Raw genomic sequence first — 26,391 nt, 5'->3', positions numbered from 1 at the left:
TATTATTTTTTTTGTTGTCGGCGTTTGCCCACGTGTGCACGCGTGTGTTAAGCCCCCATTGTTTGCAGCTTCGGACGACAGACCCTCCTCATCCCCCCCTCGCCGCCGCTCATAGTATAGATATTGTATATACGCATTGTGCGCCCCCGGTGAAAACAATCGAAAATCGGAACCGAACGAAACGAAAACAAATAATATACAATATAATAATATATATAACTTGTATTAATAATAATAATAATATAAAGTATTATAACATTTCAGTGACAAAAAAAAATCCGTGTTGCGGCGGCGGCGGACGTTACGCGAGCTCGCGGGTTTTGTGAGAAGGCGGCAGCGATACGGACTATACATAGTACATACAATATATATTATTATACTTATTGTAAACACACACACACACACACACACACACAAGATCACAATGGACCAAGAAAGCCGTTCCCCGTTTTTTATTTTTATTTTTTTAATAGCTACTTTCTAGCGCATACAAACATTTTTGTCGAACGGCTCTCGGGCGAGCGCGCGCGCGCGCGGACGGATGCAAACCGTCTCATCGTTTAAAATAATAATAATAATAATAATAATAAAAAATACGTGTCATATACACTAAAGGTAAAAGAATCCAGTCGAGAACGGGCGACGGAGCAGGAGAATCTACGGCTCGTTTGTTTGCGTGCGTGCGCGCGCGCGTCTCTCTGCAGCCTCTCGCCGCGTCGCGGTAGTCATCGTCGGCCGTATATATAGTATATACCTCGCCTCGCCGCCGCATCATCTGACGGCCGTACCTACCTATATATTATTATATTTATTATATATGTACCTATCTATACATATACACTCACGAGCACATAGTGTCCGCCGCGGTGGGTTACACGACGACGACGACGGCTAAGTCGACGACGAAGACGACGAAGACGACTGACTACTACTACGACGGGTTTAAAAAATAAGTATAAAAAAAAAAGCCGGCCGCTGCCTCGGCTATTCAATAATGAATACACACACACACACACACCGGAGCCAAAGACTATGTACAGGACACACATACGCGCGTATTATATATATATATATATTTACATATACGAAAAAAGAAAAAAGAAACCGACAGAGTGTCTGTGTGTGTGTGAGTGCGAGCTCAATGAACTTTGTGAGTCCGCGGGACACCCTCCACAGTGTAATATAGTATATATATATATATACATATTATTATCATGTGTGGTGGACGTGTCTGGCAGGGTGGTTAGTGGAATGCCAGAAAACCGAGTGGTAGGTACAGTGGTATACCTATGGAATAAGAATAATAAATCGATATTAATTTTTATAGTGATCGCATTATAATAATAATTTAGCTCGACTAATCATAAAAATCTGTTGTCGATCTCGTTGGTGATCCTCATCGTCCTGTACAACGAGGGGGTGCAGGTGGTTTGTGGTGCATAGGTATTATCAAGATAAGTAATAAGGAAGGTGAGATATACACTCATATAAAGGTATAAGAACGCAACAGATATAGATCAGCATATTGACCTACGCAGTGCTTGAATTGGGAAAAAATCATAAGTGAGATGCAAAGGTGTGAAAAAAATTTGCCGAACTGCATATTGAGATATTGTCCTGTTGTTATCGACAGTCGTAATAATGGATACACAGTTAGAAGTAGCACCCATAAATATATTTTTTAAGAAGAAGAACTCGATCCTCCCCCCGCGGACTCTATCTATCTTGCAACCACCGTACCTACCTATATATAGGTACTTGGACCGCATATATATAGTTTTCGTGCTTATAAATATAATAATATATATATATATATATACATACTATTATGTATTACGTGTGACGCCGATCTATATCTGAGCCGTTTATCGATCCGCACGCCAACCTCTATCGCGCGCGTTGTGCCTACGCAGTGGCGATCGAATCAGTCGATAAAGTCGTTTGCCGCTGCTAACGAGACGGTCCCGAGAAGTTTTTTACCAAGTTTTTTTTTTTTTTTATTGCTTCGACTATAATATAATAATATGTTCATGCGTATCGTATATATAGGTAGGTACCAGCTACTCGCGCGCATTTGAATAATTTCGACGGACACTCGCCAACACGTGACACGCACGCACACACATTATATTGTTATTCGTGTCTGCAGCGCGACAATGCAAACTGTCGCGGGCGGAAACCGTAAACTTTTAAACGAAACCTTTTTCCAATTCTTCGGGAAATTCGACGAGTTTAAAAACCCGTTCGCGTATTCACCGTCGTCGTCGTAATAATATACATACTATTATCGTAATAACACGAATACGTCGAGGTCCAAATTCGGAGACATATAATTCAATACAATATCGAAAACGTCGTGAACGCGCGTCCTAAATACTTAAATGTTTATCGTCTGCTACAGGTCCTCTCCGGCGTGGACGTAATAATATAATATATTATTGTTGCGATTATTATTATATTGTCACACACGTCGCGTAGTCCGATGTCGTTGACGAAACTCAGTCACCATAACGATATTATGCAATAATAATACATTTTGACAATGATTTTCGCAGGCACGAACGATTGCTCTCGAGAGTTGGACGTTTACAAAATTTGAGGATCCGAAAGACGTCCGACGATGCGTCTCTGTTGTTGTCTAGTCGACGGATATGTGACGGGGTTGGTCAGCTGTTATACATTATTTCATTGTATGGTTTTCCCTCCTGAGGAGAGATTAACCACAAGGGTCAGCGGTATGCGGTAATAATATAAAACGTATTAATTTATTCTTTCACCGTATCGTTTACTTTTTTCTTACACTATTATTGTTACTTTAAGGTCGTCGGTATACTATATTATGTGGAGACGAGTCGACCGAAAACTCTATATCACTTGATGAGTACCGGTGAAAATGTGCAGCTGAAAAACGTTAATAACAGGTAACACGGCGTACTTTTAATACACACTAACATGGCTACATGTCGACATGTTGTGTCGTAATAACGTTTCACATGGCATTGTAATCAATTTATAATTATAAACTCGGAATAATAGGAATATACTAGGTAGTAGGTAGTATAAACTAGCAGCGGACTGCACAGGAAGACCCGACGAGTGTTGTTATAATGTTAAGTGTATAGTGTCAGCTAGGCGACTACAAATGGGGGGAAGGAGAACATTTGAAGAAACTGATGGAGTTTTTTTTTTGGAAACCACCATGACGAGTATTTTAATTAAGAGATGATTTTGAACTTTCGACCGAAACACGAAATCGTCTTCCCCGCAAGCACAATCAGTATCGAGGACCACCGACTACCGGGGCGTCGGATTAGTGTTGGGACATATTATATCGTCCGTACGACGCATGACGTAGGTATAATACTCACATTGTCGATGAGTTTTCCGGGCTTTCGTTCAATATATTTTATTGACACCATCGTTTTGGCGCGAATGACCCACACACACGACACTGCTGCAGCAGCAGGTCCGGACGCGAACCACACACGGAGCACACGCACACGGCACACATTATAATATACGACCAGCGTGCACCGACAGCGGCGGAGGGCTTTTAACAAACACACACACACACACACACACACACATAGGTACTGCACACCAGCTCTCGGTACAAACACACATAGGTACATATTATATATATATATATAATAACGTCGTGCCGAGGGGACGTTTACACAGCACACATTTCGGACCGTGAGTGTACACATCATGTTTATTATATGCATTATATATACCTATGTACGAATGTGTATATATATATAGGTACACGCGAACACACACTCGAACGGTCGCGCGACCGCCGCCCGTCCCATGGCTGCAGACCTGCGTTATTGTGTTCACGCGCGTTATATATGCGTGTGTACGACGATATATATATATATATTGTGTAAGGTAGGTATAGGTGGGTAGGTTGGTGTGGCTGGTATAATAATATTATAGCGTACAGTACGGATAGGAAGGTGTAAATTTTCAACGGCGTTTTTACAAGGCACGGACGGACGCGATCGGACCTCCCGTATTATATACCGCGTCATATCATATACTATAGGTATACCTTATTACATTATTATATACCTAAGTGTACTTACCTTTACCAAGGTATAATATTATTATGCGTATTATACGTGCGCTCGTCACAAAGGGCCGCGCGGGGGGGAGGGGGTCAAAATGGCCATTTCCCCTCCCCTCTGGGGATTTTTAACTGCGTGTTCTTTAATATCAATATTTCTATATAACTATTATTGGATTGTAAGTAATTCATTCATTAATATCTTGCCCCGGGCGGGATTATATACTGCGCGCGCGCTTGCACGTCACTATAATATGATTGATTTTCCAGGCCTTGTTTCGATTTGCTTACGATCAGAGCATATACATTTTCTCTTGTGAACTCTGGAAATTTTTTCGAAATTGGTTTCTGAGATGTGTAGAAATATATTGTTTTTTTGACATACACTACAATCATTAGGTGCATCTTCCTCGTGAGTTGATTTTTCGGAACATTTTAGGCATTCAGCTTGTTCATGGTTCTATTGCGTAATCAATATTAACGAAAAGATTATAGAAAATCAGATAGCAGAGATGACGGTATTATGCAACGGAGTAGATAATAATATATTATTAGAATTTACGGTCTCCGACAAAGTCTAGAATCGTACTAAATATAAGCCGTGGATCTCTATATTGGCATTTTTCTGCGCGATTACTTTTACCCGCGACCGAACCGACGGCGGTGGCTACGACCACGATGACCTCTGCGGTCGTCTCCCCGCCGCGATGTGCTCGAGCCCCGGCTACCGGTGTTCCGTTTCGTATGTACCGCGAAGCAGGTATACACCTCAAGTACACACCGCGTCATTGCATATAATATACATATATACAGGTATACGACTTGTGCGAATATTCACGACACGTATATTATATATGTATAGTGGGTATACCCGCGAGTGTGCAGTGCGGTGTGCGTGAGCGCTATTGTTCATAATATATAATATATTATGTACATAATAATAATATATATATATATATATATATATATATATATATATGATAGCAGGATGACGCGCAACAGGTATCCACGAATTCCACATTCTGTGTGTGCCGCCGCCGCAGTCCTTGCAGCCCACGACGCTCGAGTGTCGCGGTTATAATGTATATAATAGTAATATATATATAGGTATATGGGTAACCTCCTCTACATTATGCATACGGGTTTACCGGCTTTACACACAATATATACGCAATGCGTTCGTGTGTTTGATTTTGGTATTTTAGTTTTTTTTTTTTTGTCTCTCTCTCTCCTTATTTTTTGTCCGTTTATTTTTCGGGTGGACCGAGTTATGGTCGAGACATGACCGTAACAATGGGATATACGCGAGCGTTTGGCAGCGGCCCGTGTATATTATCGTATAGTATGTATATAACGCATTATATTATATAATGTGTACACGCACCATATCCGACACAATGATTCGAAAAAATCAGCTGCCGTCGTCGTGGACCGACCGGGAGAGGAACGGCGAGCTCCGCGCGATCGGTCGGCGTGTACGTATAGACATGGGGTGTATGTGTGTGTGTGTGAGTGAGGAGAAAAAAATGATATTTATTATTTTATATATAATATACTCGCGCACGCATGAAACGCGCGCGTACCTTATATCCCGTACACGTCCAGCCGCGGCGTAATAATATTTTATACGGATAAAAGCGTTTTATATATATTTCGTGATCGTCCCGCCGCCAACACTATAATACTCACCACGCGCGTATGTACCCCCGTCGTGGCGTGGGGGTTGATTTTTACATTTGTACTCGTTTTCGGGGAACCCCGCATATAATGTATATGTACGCACACGTAATGTAGTTATACGCGACGCCGTATGATGCCCAGCCAGTGGTCCGCTTCCATACATGTATTCCGATTCGTATATATCATAATAATAATAATAATAGTAGGTATAATAACAATACATCGAATAATGCCATTATAACAATCATATTATAGTTTCCGATTGACGATACAATATAAAATATAATGCCGGTCAGTGCTCACGTACTATTATAATATCTGCTAGAATTTTATCAGCAGCACAGACCATGTGATAATTTGTATCTCAATCTAAAATATGATTATAAAAACTGGAGGGAGATACAGATAAAAGTGGGGGACTAAGCCTCCCCAAGCACTCCTCCTCTAATTGTGCATAATTAAGCGCACAGCATAATATTGTAAGCATAATATCCTAATATTTTATTATTGTGTTATGTACGACTACAACAGCTGATACTGGTACCTGCTGCGGTTACGTCGAGCGCTGCGCGGAAATGACGCGCACAGTTATTTATTTTTTTGTAATAAATTCAAAGCCATACTTGATTTCAGCAGAACAAAAACATTTTTCGAACGCCTCGCTGGGGACACAAATAACCAGTTTGAGCGATACACATATAATATAATTGTACTCGTACGCGTACAATAATACCTATATATATATGTGTCTAATGCATATTATCGTCATCGTTTATCACCGAATGCGCCCGGTTTGCGGAAAGACGATTAAAATATAAAATATATTTCCGTTTTATACGGTTTTTATAGCATGCGAGCGGTCGTGCATGCCCGCGAAACGTATCGGTTATATGTTTAATGTATAAATGGCGTCATCGTCGTCATCGTCATCGAAATCGCGTCATTGCCGAAGCGAATGCACTATAATAATAATCATATATCCTCTCGAAAAACGTGGGCGCGTGGGCGTGGACCGTTTCGGAAACGACAACGACGACGACGGTCAAGGTAGAGAGAGAAAAAATTTGTAATATTTTTTTGTAAACGGACAACCTAACAGTGAGATCGTTTCCACGTCCTCGGTAATTCACGCGTTATATATTATATCACATACTAATTTTTACGATTCCGGTGTACCTATAATACCCTACACGCGGTATCAGTATACAAGGGAGTAGGGACTAGTGAGATGGTATTTCTGGGACACAACACACTAGGGGGGACTAGGGGCACGTGTTGCGTTTACATTATTTTGAAACCAAGTATATAAATATTAATATCATAATTACTAATGACATGCTATAGGTATAATATGCAGAAAGTAGTAGTTGGCCGATTGTGTTTATGGCATAATTTTTTTTTTACAACCTCCGCTCAAATTTTTATTTATATGTAGTTATATTTTAGTGACACCCCCCTTAGAAAACTCCTAGATACGTCACTGGAAAATATTATACTGTCACACACCGTTGTCACCTCCCGCTGCAGCGTGACCGCGGTATGTCCTATACCTCGTCTACCACAACAAACAACATACTATAATATATATATATATATATATATATATATTGTCAGCGATTGTACAGCAGCTGTAGTGAAATAATTATCGATGTAGGTACCTCCTACAACTATATAATAGTACAAACGATCGATTTGTCGTCGTTTATTGTAGCAGTCGTCGAATAATCGGTAAGCTCGAAAGCCGCTGGCAAAATGGTTGTCAGCGGGGGATGGCAGGGGGTCGACGACCGCGACAATAGCGTTTTGGTGGAAACAATTCGTCTCGCCGTTTGAACTGATGTCGGTTATTAGAATATATATATGTATACTAAACCATATGGGCGTGCTCTGCAGTGGCGTAGGAAAAATTAAGTGACCCAAATTCGTGATCGGCGGCCGATATAATATATTTTCAATCACTATAATATTATTATGGTTTTTTCGACCGATATCATCGATGTACGCCGCGAACGGATGGAATATTAGTACTCGAGGCCCACAGAAACCTATTGTGATTATTATTTTTATTGTGCGATCGTTGTAATAATATCAAAACATTAGTTTGATTTGTTATCTGTATATTATGTTTAGAGCCTTACGATTTCCTGAACGATGACCTGCGCAGTGCACGACACATGCACCCGTCAATGCAAAACGTTCAACGAGCTGCACCAAATATGCAGATGACAACAGCCACATCGTGTGAAATAAAAAAGTCGTCGACAAGTCTGTAGCCGTTCTCGACGAATCACAATCACGTATTTTTAACTCGAATTTGAGCATAAAATATGTATTTTATAATATACAGTATAATCCGACGCAAAACAATAGTGGTTTAGAATCGTTCGAAAATTATTATTAGTTAATCGGACCGATTAAACATTAAATAGAGCTTTGCAATTTGTACTGTGCACAGGGGCCGCGTGCTCACCGGGGGGGGGGGGGTCATGAGGTTCAAACCCTCCCCATTGACGGTATTATTTTTATTTTTTATTATAAAACAAATAATGCATCTTTATAATGTACTTTTCGAATTATATTATCATAAAATTTCCCAATTCGTGTTCTATCGTTAAATGCTTCCAACTTCGAATATGTACACTGCCCCGCAGTTGCCGATACTTTTAATAGGTACTCAAAATATAAATTTGTTTTTTAGGCTTTCAGTGTTTATTTTCTGGAACTTATTCAGAAAACTTTGATGAACTTGTTGAATTTTACCTTGATACTGATAAGCTAACAGTTAAAAGCTTAAAGCTGAACTACATAATATATGGTATACCAAACTTAATAATCATGTAAAATATCCAAAAAATTGTTTAGAGACGTTGAGACAGTGTCATAAAGAAATATTTCCCAACATATATTTTCTATTAAAAATACTATGCACTTTATCTGTTTCGACATCCACCCCCAAGAGAACTTTTTCTTGTCTCAAAAGATTGAAATCTTATCTACGAAACACAATGACTTAGGTATTTTCTGGATATTAAAATAAAAATTTGTATCAATGTTTTTAACTTTTTGTTGGTTTTAGACTCGACTTAATGGCTTAGCTATGTTAGCTGTTTATAAAGAAATTCCACTAACAGCAGAAGAAGTTTTAAATGAATTGAGCAAAAAATAGATTTTGCTCTTTAATTTTTGAATGTATATTGTATAATAGTTTCTATATCAGCAATATAATATTTAAACCTTTAAATAATTGAATTTGTTGTTGATTAAAAAATTAAAAAACAAAAAAAAAAAAATGGTCGTTAGGTAAAAGACTAGCTCCTTCAATTTTACTTGACCCCCCCCCCCCCCCCCCCCACATACATTTTCTGAGCACGCCACTGACTGTGGAGCATAATATAACATATTATTATGTTAAGGTTACTACGACGAATCAAAAATAATTATTAATGTATTAATGTTATGTAAATTGGTACGTACCTGTTTGACTGATGAAAATTCGTCTGATTTTATTGATGTTGCCCTGCATGGACGAACTTCATTCTGAACCATAGTCGAAATCGTTTTATTCAAAATATTTTACTACCTCATAAACATATAATATTTATTATACTCACGCGATCAGAAGAATATTTTGGAAATTCAAAAAACTATATTATATATGCGACATCAGGTCGGTTTCTAGAAAATATTGTTCTAGGTGCGACCTATGATATTGGGAGGAAAAACCTTTGACAGATAAATACATTTAATATTAAATAATTCATATTAGATCTGTCATGTTTATATGACCTGTAATAACGACATAATACTCGTCACTTGTTCCAGAAAAAAAAACTATAAAAAGCGTTTGTATTGCTAGTTTTTTTCCTATCCCGCGAAAGTCCAAGTCGTCGTCTGCAGTGTTTTCACGATGATATTATTCATGATTCTACAATATCATATTATTATAATGTATTACCTATATAGTATATACGTTACCAATACTATCATTGCTCGATTATTGTTGTTTTACAAATAATTTTTGTGCAATCGACCGAACTTCTGAAAATTGAGTTTTCATTACAATTTGCAGTTAATTATGGTCTGCGCTCGCGTCGCATTTAGCTGGGTATATAATAATATGTGTATGATGTCTATAACTCTATAAGTTATATGTATTTATATATACGCACTAAACTGTTATATTATATTATACATGACGTATTTATGAGTGGGTATTATGGGTTACCACAACAATGGTATCAACGGTAATACGCGATATATGCTGCTTGTATATATTATGTAACCCGAACGTATATATTATAATATAGTGCGAAGTATATACATGAGTGTATATATATATATTATATATACTCATACCTGTGTGTCGGTGTGTCGGTGCCATTTCGGCGCACTTGTTAATTATGATATTAAACAATGGACGTTTGCATATATTGTTTAACCTGTTTCCACCGCGGTCGTCCTATAACGTCGGTACGGAAAAAAATTGTTTTAATAATCGTATATTATAATATACGCGAGGCGGCGTCACTTTTATAATAACGATATAGGTAGGCACCTATGATATTCGTGTATCACATAATATGTACCTACTATACTATACTATACTATATTATAATATAATGACTAGATATACTCTGCAGGACCCCATCCACAACCAAGGTATACCGCGGTTGGCCATACGAGCTTTACACGACGAGCGACGATTCAAATATGTAATAGACTGCAGCACATAGGTACATAATATATATCAGCTATTGTAAGGAAGGCTGGATTTACAGGCCGAGGTCGGCAATTTTTTGGGGACTGGACATTTTGTAAGAATAATTGAAAAATAAATGTATTATTGTTTATTAGAATTTATAATTACTTGTTTTGTTTATAATTACTACCTATACTGACCTAATTTGTTTATAATGAAATTAATTTATTAGCAATAATTAATACTAATTTTTTTTTGTGGGGTAGGGGTGACATATTTAAAAGGGCCTAGGGCGGCGGCACCTGTTCTTAATCCGGTACTGGCTATAGGTATATAATCCTAGGTAGGTATTGTCGGTGCAGCTAAAAAACATATAATACATTAAATAACGCTTTTTTGTGTTTTTTTTATAAATACTTACGCCTCAGTGCAGTGGAGGAATCGTCAGAACATTATAGTACTTTGTCTGGCACACACGCGTGTGTGTGTGTGTGTGTGCGTGTGCTTATAAGTGTGTGTAATACCACGATGTGTGAATATACGCGTGTTAAACAATTGATTCCGAGCGGGGTTGCAGTGCTGCGGTATTGTAATATTTTATATGCGGTGGCGACGGCGGCGGCGGTAGTCTCCCGGTGACTTGCGCTCTCTCCCCGTCGTATAAATATACATATATTATATTATTGTTATTATTAGTATTATTACCACTATACTATCATAGCAGTGTGTATTATTTGTTTCCCATTTTTTTTCCGACTAATTAGGTCAACGATATATATTATGGTAATGAAAATTATAATAATAATATTTGGACGTATGTGTAATTCCGTTGATTTATTCAAACGACCTTCACACTGGCGCCCGTGCAGTGTATGTATATATTATATTTATAAATAATATATATATAAACGCGACTGAATAAATAAACAACGTTTTCGGAATACATTAAAAAACAATATTAATAATTCGATACGCGAGAAACGGTACATAATAATATATAGGTACACTCGTCGAGTTCCTAAACCTATTATTATTATTATTGTTGTTGTGTGGCGTACTTACTCCTAAACGCCTGCGATGTTTTAGTATAACATCATTACATCATTAATTATCATAATCGTCATGATCAGTTACGATGTTTTCTTTCTTTCCACTTTTTTTCTACCACCATCGTCACACTAATTGTAGTCAGCCGTCTTCGTACATAACATGGGTACCTACCTAATATACCATAGGTACTACCCATATAAGCCGATAGGGTCATCAATGCACGACTGCTGAGGTTAGGCTTATAGTAACCTATTTTAGGTGCCGACTGATGGAGGGGGAGGTTGATAACGAGGGCTTAGCGCCCTACTCCGATTTAGCTCCCCTAAAGAAAAAAAATACCCCTTATTTATTTACATACATATCGATCCCTGAGGGTTATTTTAAATTAATAGTCTTGTTAGGTGGACTGTAGTTGTCTAGTTGTGCCTATGACGGGTGCTGAAGAGGAAGACGAATACTGTTATAATATAAAGAGACGAGGAGGTGCTTCAAAAACGCCGTTGCGTATTCCTAATATAATATAATATTATTGCATTTCTCACATTGCGACTCGACAATAATAATAATATAAAAACAAATGTATTATATTTTTGTACGCCTACCGCGTATTACATACTCTGGACGCAGTCACGGCATCCCATGACATATTCGCGCTTGGATTTTCACAATGTACCCCCTCCCATGCTTACCTATATATTATAAATTATTATGCGTTATTTTATTTTAATAATTTTGAGGGGAAAAAAACCAAATCTCGCGCCCCCCGTCCCGGATTGCGTGCTGCGGCACAGATATCGGTGCACATGTCTCGAATAGTTATTATTATATCTCGTAATAAACGTCCTCAGGGTGGCAGGTGCAGCAGTACCCACACTCGCAGACTGCACACACGAGACACTATGCACAGATGCAGGTACCTCCACGACGACTGCTCAGATAGCCATCGCAGGTCGAGACCGTATATAATAATATATATGAAGGTATATTGTATAATAATATGTCGACGAATACGACGTGCGAGTATGAAAAAAATATACAAATATATAATTGTTTTTTTTTTTTTAACGTATGGCCTCAGAGCGTTGCGCGTATAAGTATCTATATACCTACATTTACCATAACCTAAGTAAGTGGCGTGCGGTGACCGTGGTTTTGAGGTGCGTGAAACCGAAAAGGTATACCATATTATTATTATTATCTATACGCTACTCTTCAACTTCAACATATATACCTACGACATACATATATATATATGTATCAAGTTTCTATGTAAACGTCTTGTTATAATATGATTATATGGGTACAGCACATTAGCCTTATCAAGTCATACATAATATAGATATTAATTTAAGAACAAAATGTAGTGCGCGGTGAATTGAATATCTACAAATTGAGTGCGCATGCGGGTAAACGTAACATATAAGTAGATACGTTTGGGATTTGAGTATAATATATTTCAAACAGTCCACCACGCACCACTGAACCTTACTTGTATGTAATATAGTACCTACGACGTGTAAAACGGAGTGGCTAAAAATTAGGTAAATATTTAATCGTGCCACCAAAGAATCGACGACGAACCCTGCGTGAACCTTAAGCCAACTTTAAATATTATATAACTCTTCAAGAGTCTTATGACCTCCACCGATACTGCATTGGCCTTCCATCACTTAAATAATTGCTCGCCGATTCGTCCATATCGCTTCCTCGGCGGTAGTCTTCGCCTCTTTCCAGTTGGTCTGCACTCTGTACTATATATTTTATTCCCGCTCTCAAATGTCGCTGTATTTTCGTCACACGCGTCCGAACGCAAACAAAATATTTCCACTTTCACAAATTGATATAATACAGTCGTCTTCATTCTTCACTAAGGTTTACTTCGCGAACTTTTAACATTGCTACCTAATATCAAGGCGATACCTAATGAATATCGTAATATACGCCGACAAGCGATGGCGGTCGGAGAGAACGAATAATGAGACGAGAGGGAAGACGTCGAATTAATTTACTTTTTCTTTCCGGCTCGTTATATATATCATACCTATCCATTATATTGTGTGTGTGTGTGTGTGTGTGTGTGTGTGTTATAACCACCGTGTTATTAGCCCATTAAAAACCCGTATAAAATACCGTAGCTGGTATTATATTATAGTACGTCCGTGTGCATGTGTGTTTTTTTTCATCGTGTTCATCATCATATTATTATTATTGTTTTCGTTTAACGCGCCCGGCCGAGTAAACATAGTTTTTTTTCGACGACGACAATATATTATCGCCGAGCGGACGTCGCTGGCTGCAGCTGCAGCTCAGTCGGCTCTCTCGGCCCGGCGCTACAGTACAGTGTCACTTTCGCACACGAACTAAACTATATAATATTCTATATAAAAATGATGATATTATATATTTATATATAATACATATTATGTATATGATATACGTATTACAAACGGTTTTTCCTCAATCGCCGCCCCTCGTCCGATCCACATATTATTTTGATTTCACAACCATATTATGGCGTAGTGATACGAGACGAGTACCTAGGTATCTATAAAACCTTCGCATTTGTATCGTCGTGGTCTCTGCTGCAGTCCGGTCACAAATAACTACTCTTCTGCGCGTGCAAGTTATTATGACGGCAATTGGCGTAAATGCATATTATGGATCGTACCCGATGCTGACGGTAGAGCAGAGGTAGATTATTTTAATTTTTTTATTATGACATAATAAAAATGGATAGGTACCAGAATTTATTAAAAAAAAAAAAAAACAATTTTGGTTACGATGAATATCTGCAGTACCGCGAGCTTGTGTCGGTTTGATGGATTATAATGTGAAGCGTATTATTATAATATATTATGGATTGCGGACGACCGAGAATATGTAAATGAATAACGAATTTCAAAATGTATACATAGGTACAGATGGTATACTGGCGGATATCAAAAGATCGTCGAGAGTCGTGGGCGTTGATTTGCAGTACCTATTTGAGTATCGGTAGGTCTTAAAATTAAAATTTGCAATATTGTCGAGAATCATATTATATATATTACCTTATCGTAAATGCGTCGAATGAAATATTGACGTCTTAATAATTGGCAGTTGCAGTCCACCGCACCGTGTCAACAGCTCACTGCAGGCGAGTGCACTGGTGCACCGTCCACGTCTATATGGCTATATTATGTGGCTACATTATATTAATGTACGTATTGTTACCTGATACCGGATACCATTGAGTATATCTACACACTTGTTATTTTATGTCCGAATTCGGCACCCAGAAAGGCGACGCCGCACCCATTTTAAACGCATTATGATCGCATAATATAATATAATATCTCATTATAATTGTTGTGGCGGACGTGTGAAATTTTTCCACGGTAACGGGTTCACAGATACAGCCGCGACGTGTCGCGCCGACGATCCGTATAATAATAATGCGTCAGCTGCACATCGTCGTCAGTGGTCGAAAATCCTTTTTGTGTACGGCGCTGGTTACTACGAGGACGGATAAAGGAATATAATATTCATTATTATTACAATGTATGTACCTACACTTTACTCGTCCGTGAAAAGACCGTTTCTGTACATTATATAAGAACGATCGACCGTATTTATTGTGACCTGTCAAGTATATCATATATATATATATATTATAAGACCTACAATTTCCACCGCCACTTGCATATATATATAAACATGCACGTGGTACGGAGCGATGACGACCCTTGGTCACGATATATATATAATATAATAATATAAAGGTATACTTTATACGTATTATATAATACCTCACCCGAAGGACCTCGGTCATGTCGTGGCGTGTGTATGTGTGTGTGTGTGTGTGTGTGTGTGTGTGTGTGTGTGTGTGTGTATAATAATATAATCCGACACATTTTCGAAAGAAAAATAATAAATCCTCGGGCGGAGAGACGCACGACAATAATAATAATAATAATGATGCGCGTTTATGGGTATATTGTACATTTTAACAGGTCGTGGAGAGAAAATAAAAACGTCGATCGATCCCGACACACGTCCATCGTCTGAAGTGAGTGTATTATTGGATTATAATGCGCATATATATCGATCGATAACATACTATAGTGTACCACAATCGGTGTGTTCTGATAATATTATATACCCTGGTCGATCTCCAGGGGCGGAATGTAGGTCCTCAGTTCCGGCAGAATGGTTGTAATTTCGTTCGGTGATAATAATTTATACATAGTTGGATACGTTTGGTTTTGCTTCTGTGATTGGTCGAAAACTTAAAACCATAAAATATAATTTAATATAATGCATAGTGGTATAAAGTATGGAGGATATAATATAAGGTAGTATAGTTGTATGTGAGTGGATTAATTTATTCAAAAACACAATAAGTTTCTGATTATAGTACACTAAAAACTTTGTCTATTCAACTGTATATATAGTGCGACAAGTCACTAGCTATATTAATTGGCGCCAACTCAAAAATATACCCTCCCCGGCCCCTACCACGTTTATCAAAATCAAAGTTTTGATATGGATGTTGCAATATAATACAGGTACCTACCAATGTTAATTACATTAGAACTTTTATATTTTTATATTATAAACATTTTTTTTCCGTATAAAAATTAAAAACTTACGAAAATATGTGTCAAAAATGTATTTTTGATAAAACAAATATAATATTATACCTAAACCTGCTAGTTATAAATCAATAAGTAAGTAATATTATATTGTTTTATTACTTTGCTCAGTTCATCGTGTGCAAACAGAAAGTCTTCTGTGTACAGTATTATCATAGCCCACCATAGACGTAGCTACGGGGAGCGGGACCTATGATGGCTATAGCCTTAAGCCCATTGATCGTGTTTATTTTAGCCCATATTATAATCTTAGGTATATTTAAAAAAAATTATTTTACAAATACCATATATATCTCCCATTCCTAAAGTCTCCCTCACCCATATAACTCCTCCCCTTCCCGTACGAAATTCCTCGCTACGCTACTGTATCAGTTCCATACCCTTTCGGCCCACCTAAGAATGTCAGATCACGTGGTCGGACAAGTGGATGACGGGATTCGCACCCACATCGCGGGTGGCGAAAGGGTTGCATACCTGAACATAGATCTGACGGCGTTATTATACCTACCCATTCGATCGCTAAGCATTTCTTTGCGGTCAACAGACACGTCATGCATATAGGTACCAGAGTATTAGGGACGTGCTCACGGCGGTGTGGTTGGGAAGGGGGGTCATATCCCCCACTCCCTTTGGATTATTTTTTATATATAAAATATACGATACAGCAATGAATGTCTTTACGACGTGATCTGAGAATAGTTAAAAATGCGTATCCCCTCCCTTTTCAAAGAAGCTGAGCACCACACTACTGAGGATGTATAAATACGTACGTTTTTGTGAGATGGCACTTCGTTCCCATCGAGCGAAGGTACCTGGTCTATAGGCATCAGCTGTGGTGGTATATAAGTGCGACACGTCCCTCCCACGCGTATGATGTATAGGTATAGAGTATAATGGACAACAATAATAATATTGTCATAAATACGGCGACTGGATCGATCGGAATCTTCAAAATCCAAATAGTTTTATCGGTTTATTTGTGTCGCGAAAACGTACCTACGCTCTTAATGACGACGTGTCATCGTGAGCTGCACACGACGAGTGGGTTGTGGGTGGGTACCTATTTAGAGTTTCGCGGGTGCGTGCAATTGCAGTGCCATATATACGATAATATTACAATAATACAAAATTATGTGGGTCGTAAGACCAGTGGGTACCTCACCTATTATGTGATATAATCACCGTCGGCTATCGATCAAAAAAAAAAAATAATAATAATACTCAAAACGGACTAAATCGTGGCGTTAAAACGTTTACCTAAGCATAATGTGTATCGCGCGATCGATTGGTGTGTGCGGACAATGATAAATCGATAGGAGCGACAGCTGCAGCGAGCGGAGGGGATCAGCTATCGTCTATAATGCATTTTATTATTATATATAGTCGACAGACAAAACTTTTGTATGATAAATTATCGTGGTTACCGCAAACGCGACACCAAAATGGGCAAAATTTTCATCAATAAACAGAATGAAAATTGTATGTTGTTCGGCGGCGGTATGAGTATAATATCCAAAAATACTCAAAACAACCATCACCGCGGTAGTCGTCGTAAGATAAGAGTATAATTTGTATTTTTATATGTAGGTACCTAAAGGGTATCGAATAGACATTAGTATTATATTATTATCTATGCGGTGATAGCCAAGTCGAAATAATAAAGAATAACAAAGCTTCACGCTGTGGCGTACTAAAAGTAACAAACCGCATCGATGATATGTTAAATTTTGGTTTTTATGAAAACATATTACCAATTATAACATCAGCACGATATTCAGTTAATATAACTTACTGTCTTATAAAAATAATATCTTCCATGTTGACAACTAATACTCTATAAAATGTTTATGATTCATCGCAGTGACACACTGACACTAAATTACAATAAAATATGAAAATATCCTTTGTAGCATAAAAATAATATTAATTATAATATGTCAACAAATAACATTTAAATTTGGTTATTCATAACGGTTCATCCGATTTCAGCTTTTTTTATTTATTTATTTTTATTATTCAGCTTTGGATTAAAATATAATAATATAATAATTGATTTAAAGAATAACATTACAAATTAATTTATAACAGTACCTACATGGCCACATACATATATATAATAAAAGTTATATCTGTCGGGATTGACTCAGTGGTAATTGTTTTAGCTCTTCTGCAGTGGTGATAATGGTGACGAGTTTGAGGTGATAACAGTGTCTTTATCCCGAAAAGAAGACGTATAGTCACGTTTCGCGTAAAATCTGCTGCAGGTGACCCAGAAAGCCAGGTGCGGAGCATCGGATGATTAATTTAGAATGACCCCGCAGCAGTATCTATGTATAATTTACTGATTTTACTCTCCTGAAAAGTGGGCTGATGTTGGCACGGGCGTAATGCAACGGTTTTCCGTGTTACCTATACATCATCTGCAGTTGTAGGTCGCACCTACACAGTCGTCACCTACCTATATTATATGCGTTACGATCACCCCTGCAAAACGCTCGCGTTTATATGGGTCAGGCGAGGGTACTTTAAATGTCCGCCACGTCGTCACACAGATTCGGGATTAGTTTATTTTGGGGGACGAGATGGGAAATTCGGACCCCAAACGATCTTTACAGACTCTTGACATGTAGGTCAATACAGCATGGGATATTATTTTTTTTCAACAAATCTAAAAGTATTTCATATTATTAATCGTTTTTTTTTTTTTTTACCAAGTAGCTCTATGTTATAATTTTATAATTTTTAACAATCCTATGTATTTCAATATTGAACTTTGTATACTGTGTCTTTTGGCAACCCGCATGTTGGGCAGTCCGCTTAATAAAGTTGTTATATATATATATACATTTATATTATATTCTGATAGTTTCCCTTTTCGAACGGGACATGAACCAAATGAGGCATTTCCACAAAGTTCAGATACCGTGGAAGCTTTTCTACGGTCGGAAAAGCTAGAAGAGCAATTATTTTAAAATAGCCGTTTTACCATTTTATCACTCTGCCATCTCTCATCCTATATAGACTCTAATTTAGTTGTTTATTTTTACTTTTCGTATATTTTATTCTAATGATTTTTTTTTCCTATTACTTGTATGTATTTTATTTTAGTTACTTATTCATTATTGTTTATCTATATATTTATCCTACCTTGCTATGTCATTAATTAATTTACCTATGCCAAATCTATGTCATATTATGCAATAATAATAATTCACTATAATTCATAGTATAATAATATGGTGTTGTTACAACTCCTCAGTCATTATTGTTAACATTGAATGGAGATATTATTATAATTATACAAATGAATGAAGGAAAAACAATTTATCTCCTTCTGTTGAATATTATCGTCTAAATTCACTTTATATGCTGTGATGATCAAAATATACGACGTAATATCCATAAATTTAAATAAAATAATATTAGAATAATTTGTACCGATACAAAAAAAAGGCCAATTTATTGGTAAATTGGTAGAAGGGGCCTTAGCCCCCCGTGGCGCGTGACGACCCCTAAGTCCGACGATGACGCGGAATGCGACGAACCCTAAGTCCGACGATGGAACATCACTGCTGCTGCACAAGACCGAGTTCGAGATCAATAATAATAATAATAAACAGTATTCAATCACGATCAGTCAATCAATGACATTACGACTATCGTGCATTGTTGTTGGTCGCGACTCGCAATAAGTCGTTTATACGTCGTCTTGAAATGATTAAATTGATTGTTTTTGCAGTGTATATAAACGAATGATACATTAAATTATTGCACTCGCACGTACCTACCTAGGTGACTCATCGTATTTAACCAAATAACCATATTATACCTATATTGTATCGTTGCTATATATTATAATAGTAATAATATAATCTTATTTTTTTTAAGACCATATAAAGGGAACGAACGATCGGGTTCGATCGATGCGCATTATCATAATTGACATCATGTGTTTGTGTAGTATTGTAGCAATGACTGCTGTGATACACACGTTAAACAATAGTATTATAATATACTAGTATGTAGTAACCCTGTTGTGAGAGCTGCACAACTTTTGATAAAAAATTCTTTTGGTTTTTCTGTTTTCAAATTTTTATTTCAAATCGTTTTTATATCCCATTTTTTTTTATACAACACATATAAATTTAATAAATAAAAAAAAAAACATCAACAGTTAATGTTTTTTTGACTTAATTCCACAATTGTTTTTTTTTTTTAATTTATTTTTTATTAAAAACATAATATTATATATACGAACAAACAAAAATTACACGTTCCAAAAGTGTATTTTATTATTTTCTCTATATATTTCGTGAATGATAATATATTCATCTAACTACACAGTTTTATTTACACATCTATTTTCGTATTTACAAAAAAGATCTTGTACCTTAATTTACTTTTTTTTTGTTATCGGCTAAATGTATACATGTATGCATATATAATATTTTATATTACGATTATTATTTTCCCGTCTTTTCTTTCCTTTTCTTTTTAAAAATAAACAATATTAATATAATAATGATAATAGTATAATGATATTAAATATATAATAATACTTACTAATATTATAATATATTGTAATATCAATCATAATATTATTATTTATGTTCGAATGTTAATTAACGTCTAATTGAGTGTTTTTTGAAAGAAAAAAGATAAATTTTCGCTAGGATAACAATTTTGAAATTTATCGATAAACACTTGAGGGTGTATATATTATAAATTGTAGACATATGCGATTATTAAAACTAAAAATAAATCATTAAAAATAACAAAAAAAAAAAAATAATAATAATAAATTATAATCAAAAAATGAGATAAACAGCATATACACACACCTACGTCACAATAATATTGTACATTATTACATTATATGCGCGTACGTATATATAGGTAAGTATATACACTTATAATAATAGTAATAATAATAATAATAATAATAATATTTTTCGATAAATTCGTTACAAAATACAAAAGCGCGCGGCGGAAACACATCCATACCTATATATATAGGTAATTAATAATACTATCATATTGTGTATATAATATATATAACGCAGTAGTTTGTTATAGGTATCATATCATAGGTATAAATTATAATATAAGATATATATATATATATCGACCGAAACACGCCGTATCAAATTTCTATATACTTCTCATATATATAATAATTTTTAGACGTTTCGCCAAAATTTGTGTCGGTGTATACACATTATATATACATATATATATTATAATTATTATCCAAACACTTATATCATTATACCTACACATTATAATATATTTTTATATACCTCGCCGCACACATACGTACACACACGTTTTTTTAAATGTTGTATATGTGTACCTTCCTATGTGTATTGTAATAATGGAATAGAAATTTATTATTATCGTCTATATTATAAAGGCTGGTACGGCAGCGGTGGCGGCGGCGGGTTGATTTATTCGGATAATATGCTATTTTATAATATGTTTATACGCGCGGACCGATAATATATTTAGAGGGTGATCGTAAAAATATGAACAAGCGAAGGAGAAGACGAAGAAGAAGTATATATATATATATTATATAGGAAAAAATAGCGTCTTGTACGTACTTGCACACACAAATACCTAATAATATTATATATATTATACGCACACGAAATATATGTCGGCGGGTATGATGTACGCGTGTACATATATATATATTATATTATATTATATTATATACTCTGCTGCCGGCCGGGTTATGTATATATATTATTATTATTATTATTATTATTATTATTATTATTATTATATTTTCGGGGTAATTTTATTATTACCTTTTTCGGTTTTTTTTTTCATCCGTCACATAAATCACGAATAAAAAGGAGTGAGCGAGAGACCGAGCTGGCGGGAGAAAAATAAAAAATATGGACAAAAATTATGAATCGTTCGAAACGAACCGGTTTTCGTATATTACTATTACTATATATCATATGGGTATACCTGCAGCCTATATACATAATATACGTCGCGTATATAGCTAGGCGAGTATGTACGACGGTGATAATAATAATATATATAATATAATTTTTTATTTATAATATTTGGTAGGTCGTATATAATATTTTGATGATATTATTCGTGTGGTATGGTGCCGGCTGCAGATGGACCGAAAAGACATTGTATAATATTTTTACAAGTACACGATGTACCCTAAGTGTATTTATTTTAGGTATATGGTCGCGAGGTATGGAGGTAAACGCGCGACGAACAAGTGTTTTGGGGGGCTGTGATGGAAAATTGAGGCGGTGAACAGCCGGCGAGGAATAATATAATATCAATAGAAAGTCCGACAAAAAACAAAAATTTACTAAACGACACCTAAATTTTATATTCTATCATTATGCTCGCAGGGTAAACGGTTTGAGAACGTCGCCGTTATATTATTTTCATAGTTTCCGTTTCGCGTTTATCTACGTATAATATATATATATGCGTCGAGATCGGTTGTTTTTCAGTGCGGTTTGGGGAATTTCGTCACATTATACGTATATATATATATAGTGGTCGGGCAAAGGGGGGCTCGGACGTCACGCGGAAAACTATCAGAAAATCGTGAAGAATTTTATAGGATTTTATCGGGAGAATTTGCGCTCGCGTTTAGTAGTATATAATATAATAAATAAAACGGAAATAAAATATATATATATTATATAGGCGCTAACTACAGTACCTGTAAAGTGGGTGTGTGGGTGGGCGTGTGTGTGTGTACATGGCTGCGAAGTTATACTTAGGTATATCATTGTTATATACTTGTCCGGGGGAGATAGTTTATAGTCGGAAAAAAACAAACAAATTTAAAAGAATTAATCGATTTATATCACAGTGCGACAGAAGATGGTGTGTCGATTGATGGCTCGTCCCTCCCGTACTTGCTTCTCGTGGTCGGTGACTTCTCATGGTTGGTGACTTTCTCGTGCTCGATGAGTTCTCGTGGTCGGTAACTCTTCGAGCTAGATGACTTCTTGTGGTCGAGGTGACTTCCCTTGCTCGCGGTGACTTCTCGCGCGTATATAGTCCGAAGACGATTTCTTGCTCGCTGGTCGTAAAGCCTTCATCTCGCCGTCGTCTTGTAGAACGTATATATAATAATAATATATCGTGCGTGGTAGGTATGCCGATCGATGGTCTTCGTTATTATATTATTATAATATATCATCATCTTCGTTATCATCGTTCATTATTATCATCATCGACATCATCTTTTATCATCGTTATATATACTGCGTACAATAACAATATAATATCATTATACACACATCTCTATATATTTAATAACGATTGGAAAAAAATAATAATAATAATGTTTACGGAAAATATTATATATTATATTGTAATGTTTGTTATGCGCTTTTTCTTTGGCCGTCGTACGCGATTTTTTCAGTGCATTTTACGGCGAGCACTACTCTTATAATATATTATAATAATAATCATATAATATATATTATAATTTTCAATATATTATACGATCCGCATTTGTAAATTAATATTAATATTTTATATTTATATATATTTATATATAGTCGAATTGGTAAAAAATAATAATAATATATAATATGCGCCGTCGCGGTGCAGCAACGATCTCCCGAAATATAACATGTCATGTGACATGATATACCGTGAAAACCACGCAAATAAGCACACGTTTGTAGTGCGTGTGCTCCGTTGCTGTTGCTGCGACGTGCACACGTTTATATTTAATTATTTTTTTTAAATCGCCCTCAGCGAGACGTTGTTCGAAACAGTAAACAACAGTACTACGTGCATTCCTGGTGTTGCTGCTGATGTTGCTGCATCTTAGCCAGGTGTCGTGAGTACTCAACGTCCCACTGGGCGAAACGTTAATGGGCCGCAAGCGACTGATGGTTGCCGATCGGCGAGAGCATCGGCGGGCTGTGTGAGTGCGAGTGCGGGCCCATCGGTGAGCCATGCATCACGTGGTCCTGATGGTGGTAGGCCTGGTGCAGGCCGCCGTGGCCCATCGGGCCGCCGCCGCCGCCACCCAGGCCACCGTCCATCATGCCGTTGCCGTCCTGCGGGCCGCCCATGGTGTTCGGCGGTGTCATGCGCTTCTCCTTCTGCCGCCGGTTGCAGAACCATACGCGCACCACTTCTTTCTCCAGCTGCAGCGAGTCGGCCAGCGACGTGATCTCCTGCGCGGACGGCTTGGGCTGCTTGTGGAAGTGCTGCTCCAGAGCCCCCTTGACGGACACCTCGATGCTAGTGCGTTTCTTGCGCTTGCGGCCCTGCGCCGCGATCTTGTCGATGCTGGTCGGCGAGCCCGTTGTCGAGTCCGCCTCCTCCAGCCACTTTTGCAGCAGCGGCTTGAGCTTGCACATGTTCTTGAACGACAGCTGCAGCGCCTCAAACCTGCATATGGTGGTCTGCGAGAACACGTTCCCGTAGAGCGTGCCCAGCGCCAGGCCTACATCGGCCTGCGTGAAGCCCAGCTTGATCCGGCGCTGTTTGAACTGCTTGGCGAACGCCTCGAGGTCGTCGGACGTGGGAGCGTCCTCCTCGCCGCCGGGCGACTGCGGGTCGTGTTGCTGCGGGTACGACGGACTGTGGCCGTGCATTTGGACGGCTGGGTGCGTGTGGCCCAGCATGCCGTTCATCACGTGGTACGCGCCGTGGTGGCCGAGTTGCGGTGATCCGGACCCGCTACCATTGTAGTGGCCGGCCGAGACGACGGGTGGCGGCGGCCCCGTGTGCCAGGTCTGCGCGCCTCCGCCTCCGCCTCCACCGCCACCGCCTCCACCACCGCCGCCGGTCACGGCTCGCATGTCTGGCGGTGGCTTGATGTCCAGTCCCTGGTGCGGGTGGTGTGGATGGTGCGGATGGTGCTGGTGCATGCTCATGGACGCGGCCCACGGGTCCACCCAACTGGCCGCGGCCGACAGCGACACTGGCGACGGGGACGTAGGAACTTGATGGTGATGGTGGTGGTGATGGTGGTGCTGCCCGGGTGGCATGTACTTCAGCTCGCCGGCCGGGTGGTCTTGGCCGTTGCCGCCGCGCGGCGACGGTGACGGCTGCTGGTACGGGCCGCCCGGCTGATTGACCACCGACATGCCGCCCATGCCGTCCAGGTCACCGGAGCCGGGGCCACCGCCACCGCCGCCGCCGCCGCCACTGCCAACCGGCAGGTACGTGGTGGCCATCACCCGCGCTTTCCAATCACATTCAACCGACGCGCCCCGAACACTGCGCGGGTAAATCGTTAGGTCCGTAATTGCGAACGTTTTTCGTGCACCGGTCTATGAAGAAAAAAAAATTGTCACTGTGCACCGCACGCGTGTGCGGTGGGTACGCGCGGCGCGCGCGCACTTTGTCCGCGCGACAACGACGCCTCGGCGACGTGCGATTTTTTTTCACCACCACTACGACAACGATATTATGAATAACAATATAATAATTATTATATTGTTATTGTCAGGTTTTTTTTTTTTATCGTTCGGTTTTCACCGCGAAACAGGGTCGAGAATAATCCTTATCGCGACGCGTGGCGCCGTCTCTCGCGGTATGACGAAGCGAGGCGAAAAACGCAAAAAAACGGAATAAACGAAAAAATTAAAAAATAACGTAAAAACTAAAAAAAAAAAATATAACGACGAACGGACGATCGAAATATAATTATTTGTTATCGTATCGCGTGGTGCATGCTTTGCGAACGAATAAAATATATTATTATCGTACCGACGACGCGTAGTGTCATAGGTGTGCGGCGGTAATGTTCGGCGGCGGTCGCCTGAGTTCTGGGAGAAAAAAAAATATCACACAAGTCACACACACGCGCGTGAACCGTTCACATAGCGGCCGGCGCGCAGTACGTATACGGACTGATCGGCGGCGGAGGTCCGCAGAGAGCGGCTGCCGGCGCGCGCGAGGTGGCGTTCCGGCCGCGCGGCAGTGCGCTGGTGGTGGGGACGCGGGGCGCGAGCGAGAGAACGCGGTCGGCGGGAGCGAGACCCTTGGCGCGGCGGGGACCGCGGGACGCGCGCCGCGGAGTTTCCCCCGCCGCCGGTCGCGCGTGCACGCCCAGGTCGCGCCGGTTGGGCCCGAGCGCTTGGCCAAGCCCCGCCTACCCGGGGACGGGCCCGGGTCAGCTGTCGGCGGGGCGCCCCGGCGGCAAGCGCAGTAGCCACGGCAACGGCATGTACAACGGCCGCTCTCTCTCGCACCGACCGCCGTTCGTGTGCGTTCGTGCGCGCGCGTCACTG

General features: G+C 38.8%; 1 protein-coding gene and 1 long non-coding RNA gene across 2 annotated transcripts; one reads left to right on the top strand and one right to left on the bottom strand.

The window, feature by feature from the left end:
• Positions 1–548: 548 nt before the first annotated feature.
• LOC115033865 lies at positions 549–8,506 on the top strand. The gene is made up of 3 exons (XR_003839196.1): positions 549–2,742; positions 2,821–2,921; positions 7,883–8,506. It is a non-coding gene; the product is annotated as an uncharacterized LOC115033865 (long non-coding RNA).
• A 12,418-nt stretch (positions 8,507–20,924) lies between these two features.
• Positions 20,925–26,038, bottom strand: LOC100168140 (silk gland factor 3). The gene has a single exon (XM_003242789.4). It carries the CDS (start codon positions 25,330–25,332, stop codon positions 24,013–24,015), a length of 1,320 nt encoding a protein of 439 aa, XP_003242837.1. The 5' UTR covers positions 25,333–26,038; the 3' UTR covers positions 20,925–24,012.
• Between the last annotated feature and the right edge of the window lie 353 nt (positions 26,039–26,391).

This window comes from Acyrthosiphon pisum, chromosome A1 (assembly GCF_005508785.2).
Source record: "Acyrthosiphon pisum isolate AL4f chromosome A1, pea_aphid_22Mar2018_4r6ur, whole genome shotgun sequence".
NCBI classification, from domain to species: Eukaryota; Metazoa; Arthropoda; class Insecta; order Hemiptera; family Aphididae; genus Acyrthosiphon; species Acyrthosiphon pisum.
Note: the sequence above shows the minus strand (reverse complement) of the source record. Positions and strands in the feature narration are given on the sequence as shown.